At 35.1% G+C, this 25,997-nt stretch overlaps 3 protein-coding genes across 4 annotated transcripts; 2 read left to right on the top strand and 1 right to left on the bottom strand.

The window, feature by feature from the left end:
- Positions 1–557: 557 nt before the first annotated feature.
- Setd3 (SET domain containing 3) lies at positions 558–15,899 on the top strand. The gene is made up of 7 exons (XM_046630262.2): positions 558–1,165; positions 1,616–2,107; positions 2,350–2,473; positions 12,513–12,627; positions 12,855–13,007; positions 13,120–13,443; positions 14,724–15,899. Exons 1-7 carry the CDS (start codon positions 1,024–1,026, stop codon positions 14,847–14,849), a joined length of 1,476 nt encoding a protein of 491 aa, XP_046486218.1. The 5' UTR covers positions 558–1,023; the 3' UTR covers positions 14,850–15,899.
- LOC124220871 (uncharacterized) lies at positions 2,545–9,656 on the bottom strand. The gene is made up of 2 exons (XM_069137465.1): positions 8,732–9,656; positions 2,545–7,096 (listed from the first exon to the last, which is right to left on the bottom strand). Exons 1-2 carry the CDS (start codon positions 8,849–8,851, stop codon positions 3,986–3,988), a joined length of 3,231 nt encoding a protein of 1,076 aa, XP_068993566.1. The 5' UTR covers positions 8,852–9,656; the 3' UTR covers positions 2,545–3,985.
- A 1,050-nt stretch (positions 15,900–16,949) lies between the features above and the next one.
- Positions 16,950–25,875, top strand: LOC124220879 (ras-related protein Rab-32-like). 2 transcript variants are annotated; one of them, XM_046630273.2, is made up of 6 exons: positions 16,956–17,613; positions 18,910–18,942; positions 22,143–22,239; positions 23,065–23,121; positions 23,896–24,140; positions 24,670–25,875. In XM_046630273.2, exons 1-6 carry the CDS (start codon positions 17,508–17,510, stop codon positions 24,792–24,794), a joined length of 663 nt encoding a protein of 220 aa, XP_046486229.1. In that variant the 5' UTR covers positions 16,956–17,507; the 3' UTR covers positions 24,795–25,875. The 2 variants fall into 2 exon arrangements, with proteins under 2 accessions (XP_046486230.1, XP_046486229.1); XM_046630274.2 differs by lacking the exon at positions 18,910–18,942 and having other exon boundaries at positions 16,950–17,613.
- The last annotated feature ends 122 nt before the right edge of the window (positions 25,876–25,997 follow it).

Raw genomic sequence — 25,997 nt, 5'->3', positions numbered from 1 at the left:
ATCAAAAAAAAATTTTCTGTAACCCAATATTCTGTGAAGTAATGTCATTTAATTTCCAAACTCTTGCAAATTCTTGACACCCACAGAATCGTGACTACGGAAATTTTTGAAAAACTTGTAAGTTCTAGGATTTTACATCAATATTCGTATGATTATGTACTTGGAAAATTGCGTCAATTCGATACGCACTCGAAAACGGTGAGATAAAATTTCATTTCACGTGTAAAAAAGTTTTTAGTTATAAAATGCAATATATTTCGGGGTAACTCGGGAATGGTGAAATAAAAATCGATTCAGAATATTTTTTTCAATTGAAAGTGCCCCAAGTTGGTGTTTCTCTAAAATTCCTATCAAACAGTATATTACTAAATCTGGCTGTATAATTGTACAGAGAACTCCGTCAAATGGAATTTTTGGTAATTTTTATAGAAAACTTTCCAATGTCGGCAGTGAACTGTTCATTCCATAGCTCAATCTATTCATTATTTTCAATTTGATAATTGCTAAATTTTGTCTAGTCTTTAATTTTGACAAACGACTGTCAATAACGTTGTAGGTAAGAGATGTATATACCTAGTGGTAATTTGATAGTCAAGAGAGGTTTAGGATTACGGTTGCAGTCTTGAGGAGTCCGTGTAATCAAATTGTTAACCTGTAGCCTATCTAGGTAATTGTACCAACAATTTTGAATTAGTTTCGTCCGAGAAGTAAAGGTTAGCAACCGAATAATTAGGCTAGAGTTTGTGACAGTTTTGATGCCTACGCTAAGATTGTGAATACGTTTCTAGAATTCAAATCAATAAACCGTATGATCGCATCCATTGTTCTGTTTAGCACAACTGATTGTAGGTTATGTCGTTCGAATCGCGAAAGCGGAGAATAAGAACATTCGTTTGCTGTCTATTTTTAGAAGGTTAAAACGCGAATATACACTTAAGTTATTCTCGAGCACCTCTGATCATCGAGTCGTGTTATAATGCGTTTGAATCTTCGTGGTAAATTGAGAAAAACTCTGAATTAAATATGGGGAGAAAAAAGTTGCATCCCTCGGCGAAATGTAAACAGCATAACGCATCGTTAAACAAAAAGATACCTCATCAAACGAAAAGGATATCTCCGTCTAAAAGAAACGAAATCAACGTTCAGTGCGAGAAACTCTTTCACCGTAAGTATAAAATTTCACATCACTTTTCTTTCCGGACTATTCGAACTCCGTTTTTCCCTATTCAATTTTACAATTGCTCAAGAAACTCAGATCCAGCGCCAAATTTTGCATTACATTCGATATTTGATACGTGAAACTCTTTTATCAAATACAAATTCTCTACCCTTACTCTTTTTCAATTCAGTCACCATCTCAGCAAATGTTTGATTTTTCATACACCATAATTTAGTAAGCTAACTAAGGTGATTGCAAAGTCATGTAGAATACATTATCAACCTTTGTGATTTCATTGAGGAATGGCGTTCTTATTGTAAACAATTGAATCTTTGCTGACTGTTGAGTGATAGCGGATTATGTTCCGAATTATTTTTAACCACTATCCTAGAGTTAAATCGTAGAAATAAGCAGTTGACTGACGATTACCAACTATGATGGTAAAACTTTTTGCAGTGAGCAGTAATCCGGCATATGAAACACAGCTATGGGAAAACTACGTGCAGATATCATCTATTTTGGAGAAGGTTAAACGACTGGAGGAGATGAAGATAGAATCGTCGAAGAGGTGCGAAGCTATTGGCAACTTTGTCAAGTGGTTACGAGAGAACGGTGCTAACATCGACGGTGTTAGCATCGCAGAGTTTCCTGGATATGACTTTGGCCTTAAAGCGGAGAGAAATTTCACCGAAGGCCATATGATTCTAGATATTCCAAGAAAACTGATATTCTGTACACAAACAGCAGCACCTGAGTTAAGCATACTCCAAAATGATCCTCTTGTACAGCATATGCCTCACGTTGCATTGGCCATTGCTCTTCTCATTGAGCGACACAAGGAAAACTCTCAGTGGAAACATTATTTAGATGTGTTGCCCAACCAGTACAGCACTGTTTTATATATGAGCACCAACGACATGATTGAGTTGAAGGGAAGCCCAACATTAGGTTTGTACTTCCTGTTTATTTAATTTCAACACAGTGGGCGGTCTGTCTGAAAACTTTATAATCATTGAATTCGGTATAACTTGGCTAAATTCCAAAATTATTTTTATCTCACGATGTCTCAGATTTCGTGCGACTGTTATAAAGTTATGAAATATTATTTTGGAATTACTAGTTTTTTGTGCTGAAATCTGAATTCTTAGGTTCCCTTGTAAAATGAAAATGTGTTTCATGCTTGATTGCAGAAGCTGCTTTGAAGCAGTGCAGGAACATTGCGAGACAATACTCATACTTCAATAGATTTTTCCAAAGTAATCAGAATTCAGTGTCCGAATTACTGAGGGAGGTCTTTACTTACGAGGAATATTGGTGAGTAGATAAATTGGGTATAAAAAACAACACCTTAACGATACTAGAATATTTTAGTTCTGAAGTCTCATTGCACATACTTTGAGCCTTGAGTCAGGACTGAAGTGTCTTGATAAGAACCTCTCTTTATCTGAAAACAAACCTTGTCAAAAGATTATCTAAACACATATAGATGTCACTTGCAAAATTGCTTCTTATTATATTAAAACTTTAAGAATAAATATACAACAACTAACTATACAATGACAAAGAGTATTTTTACAGGTATTTAAGGTACTTAGAGATTATACATGAGAGATTATACATATTATATATATATAGTAGGTATACATTGATATGCGCGTATATTTAAAAAATATTACAAATAGTCAAAATCATCATAATTGAATAAAAAATTTTTGTTATTGTTAACGTATGTGACGGACATGGTGATAGTCATATATGGCATTGAAAGACAAAGACATTCTGAACTTTGTTCTACCACTTTGTTCTTTTAAATCTATAACCAGATTTGTCATTTTTTTTCCTGGGGCTGGGGGGGTCCACTAAAAGACTGAATTATGTTTAGGAATTGAACAAAGGTGGGTAGAATATCGACCAAGATATGAATAGTGTAAAATTATTAATAATCATTTATTACTCTCATAATAGCTACTAGGAGAATACTTCACTTTAACCCTTCGTTGCTCACCTATATTTACACTTACGTCGTTGGCCATCTAAGAACAATTCGTTCGAGGCTGTTTTTTACCCACCTAGGGATGAGTAAAAATTCTAAAAAAATGTAGGTTACTAAATTGAGATTTCTTTTTGATATTCTGACAGTCAGAATAATAAAATATCTTAATGATAATGGCCAATGGAGGGTTAAGGCAGTAGATGCATCTTGAAACAGGATATTTTTTGAGAACTGGTTTTTCTCGGGAATCTCTTGTCTTCTTGCAGTCTTATTATGGCAGTTCACTAGTTTTTTTTTTATTAATATTGCCTATAATTAAGCCGCACTGAAAGTCGATGATGCGTTACATCAAATGCGCAAAGTGAAAGTATATTATGTGAGATTTCAGTCGTAGGGTTCGCTAGAAACCTTTCAAGTATTTCATATGAATATTTTACAATAATGTATCTCAAGGCCAAACCAATGGCACGAACAGTACGATGCTTCTTGTTCATTTATTTAATAAACAGTTATTATATTTAAGATTATATTCAAAATATATCATATCGATACCATCGATTCAACTGAACAATGGTATCATTTTAAAACATTTTAATGAAATATCAAAACTATGACTTCAACATTAGGACTATGCGCTAGTGGAACTGCCTTCAACTAAATATACTTGAAATAATTCTCAAGATTGCTATATTCGAATGACAATGCCGGAAACCTTGTTTGACAAACCAGTCCTTCAAAATTATCATGTCTTTCAGGTGAACGTGAAACCACTTGACATGTTTCTTGGCACACCGATAGTGTATTAATGAAATCCTGGGAACTATGCCGTTTTATTACTTCATGAAATCAGGTATTGTTTCCCAGCTGTCATTGGCATCGAGTGAGTCATTATCGATATCTGTTTTTGGTTCGAAACCATTGTTCTCAAAATCGCTATACGGTTTTTGGGGTCTCTTTGCCGTTGATGTTGCAACAACGTCAACCATTATCGTATTAATGCTGCTGGTGTTTGACAGTTTTCTAGCGGTTACTCCTGGGTTGTGGAATACAGCCTTCGTGAACGAGTTTCGATAGGTGAATTTCTTTTTTTGTTTAATTCTGCACGCGATAAATATTGATAAAAATACGACGATGGTCACCCCCAGTATACCGCCGCTTGCTATTATGCTCGGCTTTACTTTTGAAATCGATTTCTTTTCTGGATACTCGTAATCGCTGATTCCATACAAATTTTTCAACGAATCTATATCATTTTTCAGTATTTCTTCGACACGTCCAATCTCTTCCAAATCTACCAAATTCATTGGCGGTTTTTTCTCTCCCTCGAACACAGTTTCCACTTCTTGTACCCCTCCATCCAGAACCGGCACTTTTACTGCTTCGATACTTGTATAGTATGATGATCCTTCCGAGTTTCTCTGAACATTTTTATTCGCCATCATCGAATTAACCGTCGCTGTCGAATCCAAATTCGTTGTAACCCCTTTGAAATCTCCTCCTGTTCTGGGTCCCATCCTTATCCCAACCTCTTCCGATCTTACACTAGGACTTTTCACAGTGTTATCGGAGTCAGAGACGTCTTTATCAAAATCTGAAATATTCTTCTTAATATTTTTGCTTTGAGAAAATAAGTTGATCAAATCTGTGGCCAAATATTCGGTCTCAATACCAAAATTTTCTTTAGCCTTATCTCGATCCTCTGATTTATCTTGCTGTATTGTTAATTTCTCTGTAGTTTCCAATTTCACATTTATACTCTGGCCGTCCGATAGGACGTTACTATCTTTAGATGCTTCCAGAACTTCATCAGCGCTCTTGTTCACCTTTTCTTTCATTTTCTGTTCATTAGTCGGTCGAATCTTTTCTACTTCCTCTCGGTATGCATGATTGGCTTTGAGATTATGATTGGTTTTGTGATTATGAGACGACGACATTGAACTCTGTTCTTTCGCTCTGAATACTTCAGCAAAATGCACTTGGCTCGATCCCCTTTGTCTCAGAGCAATCAATTCTTCTACGCTCATGTTTCTGGAAGCTAGCAACCGTTCTAATCGCTCGGCGCTAGATCCAGAACTGAAAAGCTCCAATATCTCTGCACGAGATTGGGGGTCTACTCTGGGTATAACAACCTCGTGCAATTTTTGATTGAAGGTGAAATTTTTCTCGTCATTACGTAGATTAGACCCCTCGACACTCATGTTGAGTAGAATTCTGCCTTCCGATGAGTTTGAATTCGTGTTTAAAACTTTTTCACCCAATTCTATCTGTCCAGTCTGATTTCTGAGGTGTTCCAATACTTCGTTTGGTGGCTTCTTTGTAATACGACTATCTTCCGTTTCTGTGCTATTCACAATTTTTATTCCAGTTTCGCTGATAATCGTTGGCACGGTTGTCTCCAGAGGCACAACTTGTTCAGCACTCAGTTTTGCTTCCGCTTTTGTCCGAGGGTTGTTCATTTGTATGGCACCATGGAGAATATGTTTTCTTTTGGAATTTCGCACCGCGGTATCATAAACGGTTGGAATAAACTTGGGCATCTTTGAAGGGTAATCAGAAAATTCCATAATTTCATCCTCGTCGTCAGTTTCCGGTAGAAATCTTTTGCCTTCGGAGTTCACAACGAGTTGTCGATCAGCCTCGATACCATCTTCGAAAACAGTTGTTGTCTCGACCGACAAACTCTTGTTATCGGAATCGATGAACTGCTCTTTCAAGTTCCCGGCCTCATTTTCTACAAGTGTTAAATTCGACAGTCTCCTGTCATTGTCGGAAGATACCTTGCTCGCATTCTTAGCAGTTTCCGGTGAAAACCAGTCCGAGTACGATTCACTGGTATCCAATGCCGGAGGAACCCTCGACTCGAGTTCTACGCTCGTTAAACCGACGTTCAGATCCTCGAAACTTGAACTCTCGTCGCTCTTCGTCGTCGGTATAATTTTTCGACTGGGTGACCATCGTCCCCCATTTTCATAATTCGACGAATTGCGAAATACAAGCAAATTCCTGAACGGTAATTGGGTAGAAGTCGATTGTTCCCCGGAGTTTTCGTCTTCTTTGTTTCCGGATCCTTCCCGCCTCTCATTTGACTTCAAAATTCTAATGGCGTCCGGCTTGCCTGTTAAGATATCAGAAAGAGTTAAATTCTTCTCCTGTAAAATTTCGGAGAGGCTCAGATTGTTCCCTTGCATTTTCAAAAACGCCTTCAAATCCACACTTTCCCGCGATGATTCCCTTTCACTTTCTCCGCCCCTTTCGGCGAGCTCTGACGCTTCTTTTTTTCTGTCCATCGCGTTCCAGGATCCCGGAAACTCGTGGCTTCCGGGCGGCCTCCGTTTCCTGGGTCTGGGATCGTCGTTTTCGCCCTCATCGAAGAGCTCGTATTGGTTGGTGTAATTTTGCAAGGTCTCGCGATACTTTTCTGCCTTTTTAGCGTTCCCTACATTATCGACATCGTCGACGGTGTCCGGATGTTTCCTCGTATCTTCGCGGCTTTCGAACGTCTCCGATAATTTTTCACCCCCGTCTCTACGCACGGCTGAGTAAATCTCGGTAGTGGTAATCGCATCTCCTAAATTCAGTTTGGTGCGATGGTAATTTCTGTGTTCACGCGACTTTGGCTTCCTGTACGCGCCCCTGATACCGATGTAAGTTTTCTCCTCTCGCGATGATCCTTCTCCGGCGTTGTCGATATCTTTTATTCCACCTCTTGAGTCAAAACTCACAGACACCGGTTCGTTTTCTTCGTATTTAATTACACTGTCGGGTTCTTCTCGCCATCCGCTTGCAAACGATATCGTTGAAAACGGTGCCAGCGGCACAGAATCTCCATCTCGCCATTTTGGCTCCAATGCTTCACCATTATTCCGCCACTTTCCAATTACCACCCGACCCGAATCTTCACTCGAATAATTCTCATCCAGGTATTCGTCCTGCAGGTCAGAGCCCTGGAAGAAAATAATACATGTATTCAGTCACCTAGATTCTTTCGCTTCGATATTTTTCATAATTATACAATCCTCCCGTCAAAATAATTATAGTTCGTGAGGAAAAGACCGGTGACTTAGTCATATTTTTAGAGTCGACTGTTTCAGAGATGCACTTTTTTTGAATTTGCGTGCATCAAAAAAATTATCGTGTTTAATGAAATTTTAATTTTAATTTTCTTTCTTTAGCAATGACCTCGTTCCATTATATACTTTCGATTGCTCTCTAATATTGACTCTGCGATGAAAAAAGACAAAAAACGAAAACCAATTGATACAAAGAATTGCAGAAAATTTGCGTCGACTAAAAATACATTTCGCATTTATTATATAAATTGATTATGAGACTATTTTAAATACTAATTTGCCAGATCTTATTCGCGGTTTTTTACTGAAATCTGTTTCTAGTTAATTTATAATTGTTCTGCGATTTGTCGTTAATTTTTTTTGTTCATTCCAATAGATGTTGAATATATGATGAAGCTATCGCTTTGTTCATTTTTTTTTTCTAACTTTCAAAGACCTTCTGGAAAATCCAGTGCAATTATTAGTATATTAATTAAAAATTCACAAGCAGTGTTTAACTCAAATTACAGCACTAGAGTATTCATAATGATAAAAAGTGATGAAAAGTTGGCCAGTTGGCAAAGAAATATCCGTTCATATGCATGCATAGACACAATGTATTATAAAAAATGTTACTCGTCGAGTTACGATCCAAGAAGGATTACTGTATACATTATGTGTGTGCATATAGAACATATTTCTTAGCATCGTTACATATATATACATATATACGATATCCCATATATAATTCCTTCGGCTCATATACTTTTTTGAATTCCTGACATAGATATTATTATTTGAAAACTAGAATGACGTGAATTATAGCGTGAAGCTATTCAAGATGAACTCGTAAATATACATACATACATAATTACATACACATATACAATCGTGGATATCGGACAGAGGAAAATATTGGCCGTCGTCAGTGTTTTGTACAGCAAGGTATAATTTGCAAGATTAGAAATTACCTTCGAGTCAGACGAATAACCGTAACTGGTTCAACGGATAATATTAAATTCGAAGTAAAAACCAAAGTGTAATAACGTTAAAGATAATTGTACAAGTAATTGAAAATCAATCGCTGGTGAGAAAAAAAAAAATAAAATACAATTAAACCAAGATCGTCGTACATGCATATTTTTATCAAAGAGGTAACAACGGTACCATCTACCCATTGTCATGCTTCAGAATTTCATGCTGCGCGTCTGTTTGTTCACGGCGTATTCGTGTGTTAAGACAATTAGAAAGAAAGTACCTGCATAATTATACGTACTATTGTTTAGAGTTACACAATGGGTATGAAAGTTGGTGCAAAATCTGTGCTTATTATACACGTCCTAATAACAAGTACGTTTTGTTATGTCGCGGTTTAATTCCAACGCGGAAAAATAAGACACAACGAGTGAATCGACAAGCAATACAAATGTATCGTGTATAGTGGAATTTTACCCACGACACGATCGAATTTCAATTACAAGGTTTATTTTCTTATTTTTTATTTTATTTTTTTTTTTTTTGCTCCATTACCTGTCGTTCGTAAGCCTCTATCGCCGTTCTCGAAGTTTCGTCGGTGGTAATTTTGTAGGTATCCAGAAAATTGCACAAGTTTGTTGTAACGATGAACAGAACAACGAATGATCTCCACATTATTGACGAAAGTTGTTATAACGCACAGTTTTGCATATTTTACTTTTTATTTCTGATTTTCTGTTCGATGAGGCGCAATTTTCTTGCAGATGCGTCGAACAAGTTTTTTTTTCTTATTTTTCTCGAACCTTCTTCGTGTTTTTTTTTTTTTTTTAATATAACACGCGAAATTCGTTGTAATATTGTTTATCGCTGTTTCCTCTCACCGGTTTTAGAAACACGTGAATATAGACGACAAACAAAAGTAAAATTATGAATATTACATTTTTTCTGTTTAACACAGCTAAAAAATCGTCAAGTTTCATTGAAGTTTACTTTTAGTTGTTCAATTCTCGCTGAAATTCGTTTCCTCGATACGCAGTTTATATACAAACATCTTTACAACGACACATTTGGATGCGGACGACGTTTCGTCACGTCATGATTAAGTTTTCTTTTACTTCAATTTATTCACCTTTCACGCTGAATTTGAATAAAAATATTCTAAGCAACGACAGCTCGTAAAATTTTATTGTTCACCGTTGCAACGTTTATCTTTTCCAAAATCACCATTCGATAATATACGAAAATTGATATTTAAAAAATTTTACGCTGCCGAAATAATAAAATTTACTACGCACCGAGATTACACCTTTTAATCAGTCTTTTTGTTTTATAATTGTGTTGATTATTTTCGTCAATCGTTTGATTGCCTTGACGATTTATCCGATGTAATTATTAATTAGTAAACTTTATTCAGCGCGTATACACTTGTAATAAAATACATAAAAAAAAAAATTTATCCCATCGATTGCTCACCGTGTAAAGTCTTGGCGAAGACTGAAGCTGTTTTCTCTTACACCTGGCGTAAGTAAGTCGGTGAAACTTAATTCGTCTTCTATAAGTTCCTAGAGAATATTTTTCGCTCTCTCGTACGTTCCCTCGCGTCTCGTGACGCGACGCGTCGTGTCCTTCATCTTATAGGGCTATAGAAGTATTAAAAATAAAGTTGAACAAATATAAATGATAGAAAAAAAAAAACAAACGTTGGTGTTTAAGGAACGAAACTTGAGTGCTGAATTTATACGTATATTATATATTCGGATAATCACGGAATTCCTGTATACATCTTTATTTGTTATTCAACATTTTTTTGCCGAAACTTTTTTCAGAAACTTACGCGATGATTCTGTTATATGTAATTCACATGCACTCGTATAAACAGGATTATACGTATACAAATCCCCGCTAATCACGTTCGAGTTTCTACGTTTCTTGTCAACGTATTTTATAATTTTTGTACAAGTTTTTTCTGCAAATATAGAGTCAGGAGTGGAAGAAGATATTCCTACAATCAAGGCAATTTAATAGTATTTGTTTTTTAATTCGTCTATCTCTAGTGAGTAGTGACTCGATATACGATCCCACCTTTTTCTAATCCGTGATCGGATCGATAGATCATTTTTTTTATTTTTTTATTTTTTTTTTTTCCACCCTATTTCGCGAGGGTAAATTGTTGAGGTTATTTTATTTCACATACACCACGAGAAATTTCTAACTATGGTTAGTATGTAAAGTCCTTAGCAATTATAATTTTTAACTTCTGACTGAAAAATACAATCGTGCGTAAAAAATGTACAGTTTGATGCTGGTGCAAGAATATATACCGATGTTGACATATTAATTAACGTAAAATCTTTGGTAAACTTTATACAAAGAGATTGAATCTAGCAATAACCAGAAAACGTAGCGTCGAACTGTGTCAGATCTTGTTGTAATTCTATACTTTATTGTATTCAAAACAATACCCGTTTTACAAGGATTTTTTATCAACGATAAGTATAATGAAATTTTTCTCAGTGCGCAACGAATACACGTATCAGTGCCGGCTGATCGTGAGCGCGAAACCAGATGCCGAAAGAGACAGCTGCACCATCGGTGCAAAACCAGCTTCCGCATCTCGTTCGTAGAAAGTGCATCAGTCGCATCCGTATTATAATACCCGTATACCTATATACGTATATTAAAATATGGGATCGAGCGGATATCTTCAATAATATACTGCCTTTTAAACGAGCGTCGTGCGGCTATCTTCACTCGAGTTATCCACGCTGCTATGTAGTTTCTGGAATTAATTATCCAAGTAAACACTTCATATGTATACAGTAAATTATACTCAACTATATACAACGTAAATAAGATTTTCTGCTAAGGTGATCTTTCCATGATAATTTGGCTGATCTTCTTCTTACGATTAAACGCCCGACTTGCATTTAGAATTGCCTCGGGGAGTTTGCCCAACTCTCGATTAGTACATTTGGTAGTACATACTTGCCTGAGTTTGCGATTATACTAAGCTCTAGCTTTATAAATTCCCAAGCTTCGTGTAGGCAGAAAGTTTCATTCGCGGGTTGGCTTGCGATTGAAAGATGTGTACTTTCACACTTGAAACTTTCTTGCGTACCCGCTCTTCGCAATGTAGAGGATGATTCAAAACTCGTCTATCCGGGGTACTAATCATCCTCGTCATTGTTCAAAACGATAGGTACACTGCAAAGGTAAACTTTCAAATCTAGGTATATAGAAGACATTAGAAACACATTTTCTCTTCAATATCGTGATGCGTGTTTGAATTTAAAAAATAGACGAATTAGGGAAGTGTGTTTGAACCCGGAACGGAAAAAACCGTAAAAAAATAAACGTTGCATCAAATTTAACTTGACTAACGACAGCATCGTTATACTTTTTAAACGTCTTGTCTAGGTACTGTAGAATTATACTCGAGTCATCCGGTAATTTTTTTTACATTAACAAAATTATCCCAGAATAATACATTTCAATTATTATTAAGCGCGATTACGTCGTTTGACGATGAAATATGAATCGTTGAATTAACGCAGAAAATTTGCGGTTAAATTATTACGAGTCGTTCAAATAGCCCACTATTTTGAATCAATGGCTTACGCGAATAAATGCATTTTTTTTTGTTTATATATGTATATATATGTGTATATATATATATGTGTGTGTGTGCAATAAGAAGTTAATAATACTTTTTATCTTTTTAAAATTTTCCATTACCATTTTTCTTTTTCCTACGCCACGCAATAGAAAAATGAAGTGCAGTGCGTCGTTACGAACAATGACTGAGGTTTTTACAAATATCGTTTTTGCCGCTTAACGTCCGCGCCGGTATTTCTGGGTCAGGTTCATTCTGTATCTGCATCGCGCGGCTCTCGCCTCCGGCAATTCATAAATTGACCGATTTTTTTTGGTCGGTTCGCGGACAAATAGAGAAATGAATAGAAAGTCTGCGGACATATGGTAAATAACGTATACCTATGCATACGTGTATATGTTATGTGTTCACGTATAATGTGTGTATATACAACGATATGCGCGTCGTAACCTATTCTCAGTTTATAAACGAGTTTGTTCCACTTGTTGAACAAATAAATAACAAAATTGCCATCGCGTTCAGCGTGTCCGATTCGTATTATATTATAGTTTTATTGTTTACATTTTGTAAATATACATATGTATATTGTACGTATACCAGACTATCTTATGTCTCTTAATATGTTACTCGGGCAACGCATACCAAAAAAAAAAATGTATTTCCCTGTACGGGAATTTATTTGGAGATTTTATCATTCCTGAATGTTACACGCTATTTTCTTAGCTGGGCAGTTTCTACCGTTATGACAAGACAAAATCGAATACCCAATGAAGATGGATCAAAAATGATTTACGGACTGATACCGATGTGGGATATGTGCAATCACGAGGAAGGAAAGGTAATACATTCATTGTATACCTCAGAGAAATACAAACATTATTTTATTCATTTTCACTGTACAAATTCAGTCATATACAGTCTGAGGTATAGAATTTCGAAGTCTGAATTTTCGTCTCCTTTCATGTTTTGTGAAACGAAAATTGAATTTCCTGAAAATGTTGGGAAATCAGTATAAAAATCGAGAAACAAAATCGACCATTTCAACCGCTTATTTTCCTTTTATAGATAACCACCGACTTCAACAGGATTTCGGATAAATGTGAATGCTTCGCGATGAGAAACTTCGAAGCTGGAGAACAAATATTCATCGCATACGGGGCGAGAACTAATTCCGACTTTTTCGTTCATTCGGGATTTGTCAGTATCGACAACAAGCAGGTGCGGTAACTTTCCTTTCTTCTACGCGTGTCGATATTTCTTATTTATAATTCGAATGCCGAGGCGAAAATTGATGAAAAGTTAAATTCTGATCGATCAAACCCTATTTCAGGATGGATTTAAGCTGCGTCTTGGTATAAGTAAGGCTGACGCGTTGCAAAAGGAACGAGTCGAGCTTCTTGCTAAGTTGGCACTTCCGTCGAACGATGAGTTTCTGTTGAAACCAGGCATGGAACCAATTTCCGACGACCTGTTGGCCTTTCTGAGAGTTTTCAGTATGCGGAAACCGGAACTCGAACATTGGCTACAGTCCGACAAGGTTCTCGACCTTAAGCATGTCGATTGCGCCCTCGAAACTGTTATCGAAGAAAATGTCCGAAGGTTCATGCTAACGAGATTAAAATTACTGATCGCTAATTATCCGACGACTCTGGAGGTAAATATAACAACGACAATTAGTCCGTGTGTGAGTTCAGTTCCTCGCGTTTATTTTATTTTCATGTTCAGGAGATAGAAAGCCTCTTTCGATTTGCCCACTCACGCGAATAATTAATTGCGCAATAAAGGAAAAATACGGAACACGTTTATGCGAAACTGTCCGGTTAGCATGGAGACCCGGAATTTTTCTAGACTTTCAATTAACGAGTTGTACATCTTATTTTTTTTTTCTTAACGTTGTTTTCACCGCCGGAATTTAATCTTTTTTTTGGCAGATTGATCGAAATTATGAAAGTTATGAATGTACGTTCAAATTCTCGTATTCTATATTGGTCGAGAATTGATGAGCTGTTGAGTTTCAGTTTGTTCAAGGCAAAGTTTTGATTGAAGAAGGTGAGAAGGAGAGAAAACGTATGTTATTGTTTCGTAAAAAAGAAAAAAACTGGCGTCAATCTCATCTTACATCATGTAAATACACAGTGCGTCAAAAATTACCAAGTATTCAATGAAATCATTTCCTCGCCTACTAATTAACATTTTTGCTGCACTCCTTTGATGGTTCGGTTGTTTATACGAGTGGCAGGTTTTTTATTATTTGGATAACTGATTTGAAATTCGCGAAATTTTTCTTCAACATCATCACGAGCTAGTTATGTATTATAACTATATGCATTATACTGTACCATATGTATACTGACCATAAGATTGAATCCTACATGCGTGTCAAGACCAACTGAAAACGGATAATTTCACATCCGTGCAAAGTAAATACAGGCCTTCCGCTCAACTCACTAAAAGTGATTTAGGATACTTTTACTTGCAAATAGTTACTGAAAGTAGCCGCTCTGTTCGAAAAATAAATATCACTGCGTTTCACATTTTGTTTTTACCCTATTTACGGTAAAGAAATATTTCACTAATTTCTGTCACCATCAATACATACGAAATTGTAGTATTTCGAGCTATTTAAATACTATAAATAATTGGACAGCCTGGAATCCTTTATGAAACTACTTGTAGTTTGAAGAATTTAGGAATATCAAGAGAATTTGGACTCGGGTTACGAAACATTTGGGGTGTTTTTAGAATTCAATTCGAAAACAATCCAGCTTCACGATGATACGTTCACGATTTTTTAACTGTTCAAGCAAGTCTTATAATTTCCATTTTAAATTACAAGTGAGTGTGACGTTTGAGATAATTACGTATAGAACAGCATCCATCTCTTAAGATGTGAAAGCATCACCGCGTAATCGAGGCTAATTGATTTCATTTCAGGAGGATCTGGAAATAATGAACTCGTCGTTATCACATCATAAAAAGTTAGCCTTGCAACTGAGAATAACGGAGAAACAAATTTTACACGGTGCCCTGGATTATGTGGAGCAGTGGATCAAAGCTTAGATATATTTTTGCACATATGATTACGCCTATGATACTTGTCTTTGAGAGCACTTGGTACAATCAATGCCTTTTGTCTATTTTTTGCGAAAACTGCAACTCGCGTTCGTCAACGTTCTTTTTTTTTCACTATTTCACTTCTGGTTCATCATGTCAGAAAAAAATTACAAAATACACAAAAAACAAATAAATGTACGGGTTTTATAAGAGAGGATTAATCTCGTTTGAACAGTTCAATTTCCTATTTATTTTCCGCAATTACTTCTGTTTTGATTATTTATTTATCGTTTGCTTTTATCGAATATGTTGTTACAGTTTCCAAGATCACTGAAATATTTGACAACAACACGTGACATTGACAACTCTTGTATAATAAAAAATGAATTATAAGTATGAAATATACAGTAAATATACACAAAAGTTTTATTTGACGAGTCGACTATAGTATGAATATAAATACACCTCTAATGTGAGAATAAAAAAATATTTATACATATATTGCATGTGTGAATACAAATATGCAGATATGTATAGATATAAATATATTATATACATACATATGTATATATATATATATATATATATATACACATACGTTGTATTGTTTATATATTATATGTAACAAATACTCGAAGAGCAATAGCGCGTCAGAAATAGAAGCTATTGATAACGGATGTCTATTTTCGAAAGATGTGTACTTGAACAGAGAGAATTTGAATCTCCTATTCATTAACAAAACTATCGCGCTGTTTATTAATAATTATTTATTATGCATATATACATAACACGTATAGATACATGTACATTATACATATATACTCTGATATGTAAAATACTATGTCCGTTCAAAACTATATTTTTTCGTTGTTCATCCGATTGATACTTACATAAAAGTGCCGTATTATATTATAAACAGACTTATTCAAAATATTATACTTAAATTCAATACATGAGCATTCAGTGTTAAAGTATATAAATATTATGTATACGTACGAAATTCCACAGGATTCGAATTGACTATTTGTGTGAAAATAATAAACAACTAACATCGAAGTTTGTTTATTGAGTCACGAATTATATCGCCGTGAATTCCCGTTGTTAATCTTGAATTTTTGTTTTACCAGTAAATAATCTACAACATATCGAGGTTTCGCAAAAAATCTGTAAACAACTGTTAGTTGTGAAGTTTTCCATCGAATTCTTTTAACTCTGAAGATTAGTGAATATGATTCAACGTGTCTTTATAAAATTGATGAGAATTAATGTTCAGTTTGTGAAGAAAGCTTTTCGGAAAAATGATTTAGGTGTTTTGATGTGAAGCTACCGAGTAACGAATTTGTGATGGGTGCAAACTTATATATGCATCGAGACCAAATTATTTTCTTCTCACAATCTGATTGAGAAAACAGTACGTTAATAATGTGTTATTCGTCGCATAATCGCAATTATGAAGAACATGGAAGAGAAATTAAATTTTGATGCCTGTTCTGTTTCCTGAATATTAAATGTATTATTGCACAAGGTGTATGGTAACTTCAGGAGAAACTAAATTTGATAGATTCTTAAATATTTTGAAAACAAAGAAATAAGGACAAGTTCAACAACTTTGTTCTATATCCGGAAATTTTTATGCTTTTGCTCTTCAACGGATGAATTCACCGCCGTTATTTTCCGCATAATAGGCTGAATTCATATTTTAAATGTTTTTCAACTAAGGAGACATGTCGATTTACTTAATGATAATGTTCACGAAATTTATTTAAATGAGAATTTCGTTATCAATTTCCGAAAGAAAGGTTTAAGACACGATCCGGTCCCTTTTTCTCTTCCGTCTATCTATTATCTTAAATGGGTAATACGTATTCAAATAAATCATTTCTTTTCCTCCGTTCTCCTTTCGTTGAAAATCGACTTATAAATTTTAGTGTCAATTGTCATTGTCTGCGCATGTGTAAAATCGTTACTTTAAAATGTAATTATAATCTATAACAATTTGTTTATACAGTACATTGTACAAGATTCTTAAGTGGGTTTTTTCTTCTAACAATATGACAAAGGATAAGCGATAGATTATTCAACTGGTTCAATAATACGTGGCCGCAGATTAAACATCGGCTTATTCCGTGCAAAGATTTCGCGGCATTATAAGACTATTAATTATTCATCTTTGAATCCTAGTGTCTCAATTCGACACCAGATCGTGTCAGCTTCGAGCTAGAGAGGTTCTCAAATCTGGCATAATGAACCTCAACAATTAGTGTTTATCATACTTTGAAAATAAACGACGGAATCCGAATTCCGTTTTAACTGCCGAGGTGCATTGTACTGTTGGAAAAAGTTGGGTACAACTTGTGACGCGATCTGAATCAAAATACAACCTGTTTCCAAGTGTTGAAAATATCCCGTACACTCGAAACGAATTGTTATCGATGAAACTGAAGGCGAGACAGAGAATTGACACGTTTACTTTTCACGTAAATGTGTGTATAAATGCGCTCGCATACAGCTGCATGTCAGGAGATAGCCAGAGCAGAGCTTATCACAATATTCGAAGCGAAATGATCCAGAGTGTCGAGAGTGTGGATAGATTTCTAACCTAAAATACAGAACCGGGTTGATAAATCGCGGAGGGAAATAAATCGGGAAACGAAAATTGGGAAAATGAGCAGCCAGAGAACGATCAGAAGAGACTCGGACGTTCCTCTTTCGAACCTCGGTCAAAAAGAGTTACTTTTCAAGTTTCTGATCATCGGTGATTACGGCGTTGGTGAGTTCAGAAAAGTTTCCAGCAATATTGCGATAAGCATCTTGAATATTACGATACAAAATGCCTTTCGTGCCGGTTTCAAGGAATAAACACTTGTAAACATCTGATTGAGTTTAGTTATATCTCGAGAAAGAACCGTAACGTCTTTATTATTTTCCAGTTAATCTTCGCCACGCTTTCAAATTTCGAATCATCAACGGTTTTAACGTTTGTCATTTCTACCCGATCGTCAGCTGTTTTGCATTTCTCTTACCGCCGACGTTCAAATGTTATCCCCAGTACTTGTTGCCTGCGTCGGACGCTTGTAAAATAAATTCTTTAAAGTGTAACTGGCGTCTTTAACCAATTATGTCGACAATTTGATCAGTTCTTTTTTCCGTCAATCGTTCGTACTCGAATCTTGAGGAGAAAAAAACGTTTATCCACTGTATTCACACCTTTCAAAGTCAGAGGGCCGAATTCTTGAAAAATTTGACAATGAATTTTCACCCAATCCTGTTAGCGTTGGATCCGTTACACGATTGGTCAGAAATCGATTGTCGTTTGTGATTTGAAGATCACTTTTGCAAGCTTCTAACTTACACTTTTTACTGATTCTTTACCTTAACTTTTCTGTCGAGCAACTGGATAAGTGAAAACTCTTGAAAGCCTCAATTTCGATCTAATTTCTGTGGCTGATGCAACCGTCGAAATACGGTTATTTATATTTACTTTTGTACTGGCGGAAGCTGGCTACTTTCTTTAATTCGTCTCATTCGAACTAAACATATTATAATCCGCTTTCAGCGGTAATTGTTCACACGCTTACGGTAACGGGAGATTTCAATTACTCCAATTACTGTGACCGTATTCCAATTACTGACTGTTTGTCCCTTTCTGTTTTACTCGTATTATTATTTTCTCTACACCATGAAGCTGGTATGTGTTTTCCGATAATCTCGGTAACGGGCGATAATTAGTTGCTGTGTACTGAGTCGCAACAACTGATATACATGTAAATACATAAGAAGGTTGAAGTTCGTAACGCTAGCGTAACGAAACGTCCCTTTCAGGATTAATCGCGCTATTCCATAGTCTCCGAAATTACAGAAACGCAGTATGCGGTAATTAAAGCTTCAATAAAGAAAGGTTAATTTATTTTCTAACCGATATTTTTACAAACTAATTCTAAAGTTGTAAAACAGTGGCTAGTTGTTATTGTATCGTTATGCTAGATTTACTAATTTCGAACCCGTAATTAGTTATTTTACTTTGAAACATAATTCATATCAGGTATCGGTTTTCGATTACTTTTAGGTAAAACAGCCATCGTCCGGAGATATACCGAAGGTAATATTCTTCTTTAGCCACTTCGATAATTACAGTCTTGCATGAATGAAAATAATGCATGCTTTATTGTGTGTTCAGATGTCCGCACGTACGCGTCATTACTTCTTGAGAAAATGAAAGGAAAGAGGGAATTAGGAAAGAGAGCGAAACTTATTTCTACCTACGTATCGCGGGTTTGATCTATTTTTATTAATCAGTTTTCGAGCTCTTGAATTCAGTCGCATGATGTTTCTATTTTTACTACCCAAACTCTTATAATATTTCCGCAAAGTATTCTCGATGGCTTATAGAAATTAATACCGAACTGTAAGATATTTCATTTGGTAAATGTACCAATAGCATGATCCATACGTATTTTTTACGTCAAACTTTGAGTAAATACATTTTTGAAAGCAACAGATATGTTCCGTTCCTTTTAATTGTACATGTTATAATATACAACTGTATAATACTACATTTACCGTGTATTCACAGTACATTTGTCGTATTGAGAAAATATTAAGACACGGATACAAAATTTCTCAACATCAGGTATAAAATAAACATGTACGAAAAGTAAAGCACAATAACAATTAGAACCATTTAAAAAGGTAGGCATCTCAAAATTATTGTTCTCTTGAACAGAATTTTAGACGAATTTAAAGATTTTCGAATGACGATCTGGAGAAAAAATTTGCATCAATGTATAAATATATGCATGCAAACTGTATATATTGAATAATTGATTGACAGAGTTGTGTAGCTGCAAGTCGAGTCGTCATTAAATGTCCTATGTATATGTATGACGTTTGTAGATATATGTATATTTTCTTTACATGGTGACAAACCGCTACATATAAATAATCCCTTATATGTATGGGCTATTCCGCGTCAACCGGATCAGTCATCTCTCAGATATTTTTTTAATTTGGCATGTGGATTGTGTGGGACGAGTTAGATTTTTGTGCCAAAGCGCGAATCTCATAATGCAAAATTCGATTTTTTATTAACAATAACAAATTAGACTCCCATTTTTTTCAAAAATTCATAACTTCGGCAAAAAATTAGATACAATATATTTTTTTTTTTCAAATTACGCGGAAAGCTCCATAGAATTTAAAAAAAAATACGAAATGGTAAAAACAAGTTGTTATCAATTGTTTATTTAACAATTAATTTTTCAAAGATTTTCAAAACAGTGACTGACACGATCAAAAAATTTTTTTAAAATTCTGACATGTTCCTTGAACTGTACTACAACCTGTGAATTAATTCCAGAGGGGTGTTTTTCTTCGTTTTCGAGTAAAAAATCATTAAAGGTGTCGATGCGCATGAAATTGCGGCCCGCCGAGTCTCTACGTAATGGCGGGCGGCCGGTTGCCGTCCACCGCTACACCGCGGTGGCGTCGCAGCGTTATTTTAGAGTCATTTTCACGATGTAGGACATGATTGAAGAATCTGAAAAAAATACTGTACCTTCACAAGGCCTGCTCAAAGCGATAAGTGAAGTTTCAGGAATGTGTTTTTCACCGTTTTTTTATTACAGAGATTCAAAATAACGGTTACACACCATGAGAGTGCACATAAATGATAATAATTACATAACTTGCTACTTATTTTAAAATAAAAACACATTCTTGAAACTTCACTTATCGCTTTGAGCAGGCCTTGTGAAGGTACAGTATTTTTTTCAGATTCTTCAATCATGTCCTACATCGTGAAAATGACTCTAAAATAACGCTGCGACGCCACCGCGGTGTAGCGGTGGACGGCAACCGGCCGCCCGCCATTACGTAGAGACTCGGCGGGCCGCAATTTCATGCGCATCGACACCTTTAATGATTTTTTACTCGAAAACGAAGAAAAACACCCCTCTGGAATTAATTCACAGGTTGTAGTACAGTTCAAGGAACATGTCAGAATTTAAAAAAAATTTTTTGATCGTGTCAGTCACTGTTTTGAAAATCTTTGAAAAATTAATTGTTAAATAAACAATTGATAACAACTTGTTTTTACCATTTCGTATTTTTTTTTAAATTCTATGGAGCTTTCCGCGTAATTTGAAAAAAAAAAATATATTGTATCTAATTTTTTGCCGAAGTTATGAATTTTTGAAAAAAATGGGAGTCTAATTTGTTATTGTTAATAAAAAATCGAATTTTGCATTATGAGATTCGCGCTTTGGCACAAAAATCTAACTCGTCCCACACAATCCACATGCCAAATTAAAAAAATATCTGAGAGATGACTGATCCGGTTGACGCGGAATAGCCCGTATACATTAAATGTACGTAACTTTCGAGGAGAAACGATGCTTCGCGGTGAAATAAAATCCGTCTCTTCACCAAAGACCATTTATAGCTCGAGTTTCGACTGAGAAAGTTCCGTTTCTTTAGCCTACTGAAGTGTAGCCGGTTTAAGAGTTACACTGTATACTTACGTGGGTGTATTAGACAGAGTTTTGGGGATACATAATCACAATGGAAACTGAATCACACGGATGATTCACATTACGTACGATTTTGGTTACGTCTTTCATCATTTTTTGTTCACATTTTGCTTTTTATATCTTTCTGAAAATCATTATAAATTTTCAAGCTCCTGACCGTCATGAAAAACCTTGTAATTTTTTGTTTCTTTCTTGTGCACACAAATTTTGGCACTATTTATATTTTCTTTTTCAAATTTTCCGCACGACGCTCTTAAATCATCCAGTGCAATTTTTTATGTAATTCTCCACCAAAGCTTTCTGATTTTATTTATAAATTTCTTCACTTTTAACGCTAGACTTTTCGCTTTTTCCTTACTTTTTTTGTACCCTTATATAGGTATATATATATATATATACATATATATATACACACACAAGTATATATATATAAGATTTGGTTTACAATTACCGGCTTATAAAAATCGCGAGTGATAATCTGGCGTCTTCTCGAGACGATCCGCGGCTCTAAAGTGGCTTATAATGCATAAACTAGTAGGAAAAAGCTGCCCTATGGTGAGCGGGTGTAACTTCTGAACCTGTAATGTAAGGGTTATATGTCGGCATGAATGCGCCCGCATCTTTGTGCGAGATTTGCATGGATTTGAATAAATATTCTCATTCTCACGATTCACGAGTCACTCATAAATTTATTTATTATCTTCACCATTTTTTTTTCTCTCTCATCCTATTTCACATATTTTTTTTTCTCATCTTCTCCTTATTCTTCCAGGGAAATTCTCATCGAATTACAAGATTACCATAGGCGCTGATTTTGCGATAAAAACTCTCGACTGGGATCCCCATACAAAAATAAATCTGCAATTATGGTAATTGTCAATTTGCATCATTACGTGACGAGTATATTTTTCTCCAAAATTAAAACCGAATCTTATCTATACAAGTTGATTAAGTTACATGGAATTGGCGGCGTAACTTTTGCGGAACCAAACGAGTTTGTATACACGAAGCTCGGATCACGCGTATAAATACCGCTTTTATCGAGATTAATTATTCGCCGAAGGGACTGAACATAATAAATTCTTTGAAAAACAAATAAGCCTGATTATAATTCGAAGGGAAAATATTTGAAAACGTGTTTGAGATGAATAAATTTTTTCATGTATACATATCGCCTTTACTCCAAGCTTATAACACATCTTAACTCGAAGGTCTCTATCTATACTTTTATTCTTCGAATGATGAGTTTCATCAGCTAAAATTAACAAGGGATATATTCTCGCATGCGTTCGAAAATATATAAAAATCTACATACCTACGCACAATATCAGGGTGGCACTATTTTTAGCTTTATTCGCAATAATATTGAAGTAAACCGAAAAATTCTGCTAATCCTTATTTAATCGTATCTAATTTGATCAAAAATAAGTTCACAATATACGATAAACTGTGTCGAGGTTTCAATTGTATTTCAGTCATTTCAAATGATTAAATAAACTCAAATTTCCGTCACGGTCGTTGCGAAAATGAAGTTCAAAGATATCCGAGTAGAAAGCGAAATTTCTGAACTAAAGATTAAATCGTTAAATAGTGACACTCTGTGTTAATTTATCGGTTAATCACTGCTTTGGTACAAATTTTCTAATGCTTCTTTATTTTTTAACGACCTAATTTTTTTCCGTTTACCTTTTTAGGGACATTGCGGGACACGAGAGATTTGGTTACATGACGAGAGTTTACTACAAATACGCGTAAATGTTTTTTTATTTTATTATATCTTACTTATCTATCAGTATCAAGAGTTTATATTTATAATAATTCACAGTGTGTAAATAGTTCTCGTTGTGGTATTTAATGTTGGTTTTTATGATTGAAAAAATGAAATTTCAACGTTGTTGTATACTACATTGTAGTATACTCGTACCTACGTGCATCGAAAGACTTACGTGACCTGGTTTCGTTCCGTTCTGTGCAGTAACGTTGTTCCGACTTTACTTCCTCCGCTACGAATATACCAAACTGTTTGCCTTTAGCTTTAAATATAGCTTTTCTTGTCAGCATTTTCAGATACGTTGTTTACAAATTTCCGTCTCTTATCGCGTCTCATGTTCTCCCTTATCTGAACGTGCGTGAAAAAAGAGAAGAATCAATGCAAAAAAAAAAAAAAAAAAAACAGAGAGAAAGAAAGAGAGAAAAGCTTATGCCAGAAATTTTCTTAGAAATGTGTGAACGAGATCGAGCCTCGGCGTCATCACTGCACTTTTTTTAAACCCATACAATTGTTTACAAATCAGGATTTCGTTATAAACAGCAAACTCGCCTGTCACACCGAGAAGCGAAATCATTCAAAGTTGCTCGTTGCAGTCATCTCTCTTTCTTTCCTCTTTTCCATTTGAAATTCTTCATATACGTTACGCGCGTAAATATTCCGAGGCTGTGGTGTGATGTAAAAAAAAAAAAGAAAAAAAAAAAAGAAAATGTCAAATCCCAAGAGACAAATATTACAGCACACAATGATTTCCTAGGCTTGCCGCTGCTCTGGTATTCGATATCTCGAGGATAGCCACTTTTCAATCTGTCAAGAAATGGCTCGTCGATTTACGCGAAAAAATCACCCTCCCAGATGGATCCAACATACCCGTCGTACTGCTCGCGAATAAATGCGACATTGAACATTCCGCAATTCCCAACGAGCAGATCGTCAAGTTTTGCAAAGAAAACTCCATCGGTTCCTGGTACATTACATCGGCTAAGGAAAACGTTAATATCGGTTCGTACTCTCCAGCTTCGTACACGCAATTATTTAAACAAAATTAAATCCGGTGCAGGAAAAATTTCTCTGAAAGAACTTGGAGAAAGTTTAGCCACGTTTTGTTTTTGAAAACCTTCAGGGATTTTTATGCAACGTTGTTTCGCTCGGTGAAAAATGTATAAAGCGTACACAGAAGTAACAAATTGTTTCGAAAATGTGCGTGCAAGTATATGCGAAACTTTTCCGATGCGACGTGAAAATCTCGGCAACTTTTTCTAATTTCCAACGGAATTTCATCGAGCTTATTTGAAAAGTTTGCAGAGAAATTTTTCCACCAGGATTTAGTAGGTATCACAGACACGATTGCGTAAATCAAATCTAGATTCTGAACAGTATGATTATTGATAACAAATTTATGAAGCGACTATTTTCTCATCGATTTAACGAGAATTAATTTATTTTCTCTATGCTAAATTGGTGAAAATTACCGGAATTCCAAGCGTATAATTCATTCATGCGGAAAATTATGACGTATTTATTTTCGCAGACGAAGCGATCCGATACCTGGTGGAAAATGTTATAAAGACCAGAGTAGAGGACCAGATACGCGACTCCATAAAACTTCGAGACGGACCGGTGTTTCAGGAGAAAAATACGTGTTGTAAAATCTGATGAACAAACGCTTTCGTGAATTTCAGATATCTATTTCGCATACGTATTTAGCTACAATATTCAACATGATTGCCAAAATTACGTCATCAACCCGAAATTGACACGATATATCGTTTCACGAGATGCGTAATTATGACGTATATATATAAATAATATTATCTCATATCGATTTATGTACGTACATGATGTTAATTGTTATATAAGTTTGTTCAGCAGATGTATAATAACACCTATTGAACGAATCTACGAATACGGGTTACCGATCTTGCATTGAAAATTATGGAAAAAATCATATTACATGTACGTGAATTAGTGATAGGCGCATATATAATCGTGTGTGTGTATATATATATTTGGTTTTTTACAGACATTTTAATAATTGTACATAAAAATATGTGGTAATATTGATATGAATTTCCGTGCATATATGTATATATATATATATATATATATACATCTTTGTTTCGAATCATATAAAATATAGTCTTTGATTTTATCATTCGTACATCGACTGATCTTTAATACAATACTTTAATTACCTGCATATACCTATAACAGCGATATATTTACAAGGGTGCGTATGTGTATATACATATATATGTTTTTCTTGTTTTGTATCGTTATCATCTTTGGTTATAATAAATTGTTACATGATCCCGCTCGGCATATGATATTTTTCTATAATATTATTTTAGTAAAAATATGATATGTCTGCAAGGAATATTTATATGTATGTATGCGTGGTACGTAACATATTATATACATACGTTATTCCTATACATGCTACGATTAGGCTTCGGTCAAGTATAGAGCTTATTTTTATTATAAATAAAAATGCCTAAATACATATGTATAGGTATGTACGCGTATGGATACACTCGAATTTTGCTTTAGTATTGATATAAAACTACGGTTTAAATATACAATAAACTTAACACGGGTTTTAATATAAATTTTTTAATTATACTTGATCGTTTTCTGACTCGAGGAACGCGCGATTCTTAATCAGTGTATTAACGATTCTTGGTATAATTAACGAGATTCTTGTATAAGCGCGATTACTGCGTTTCATTTAAATCGCCTCTACCGTGAAAAAAGTTCAGGTTTAAAGTCTGAGAATATGAACAAAGTCCACGTAAAAGACAGCTTTGGCTCGCAACGATTCGACAAGGCTCACTTACGGTAACTGTATCAAAGCAATCT

The sequence above is a fragment of the Neodiprion pinetum genome, chromosome 6 (genome assembly GCF_021155775.2).
Source record: "Neodiprion pinetum isolate iyNeoPine1 chromosome 6, iyNeoPine1.2, whole genome shotgun sequence".
Lineage (NCBI taxonomy): Eukaryota > Metazoa > Arthropoda > Insecta > Hymenoptera > Diprionidae > Neodiprion > Neodiprion pinetum.
This window is presented reverse-complemented; position numbering and strand designations above follow the sequence as displayed.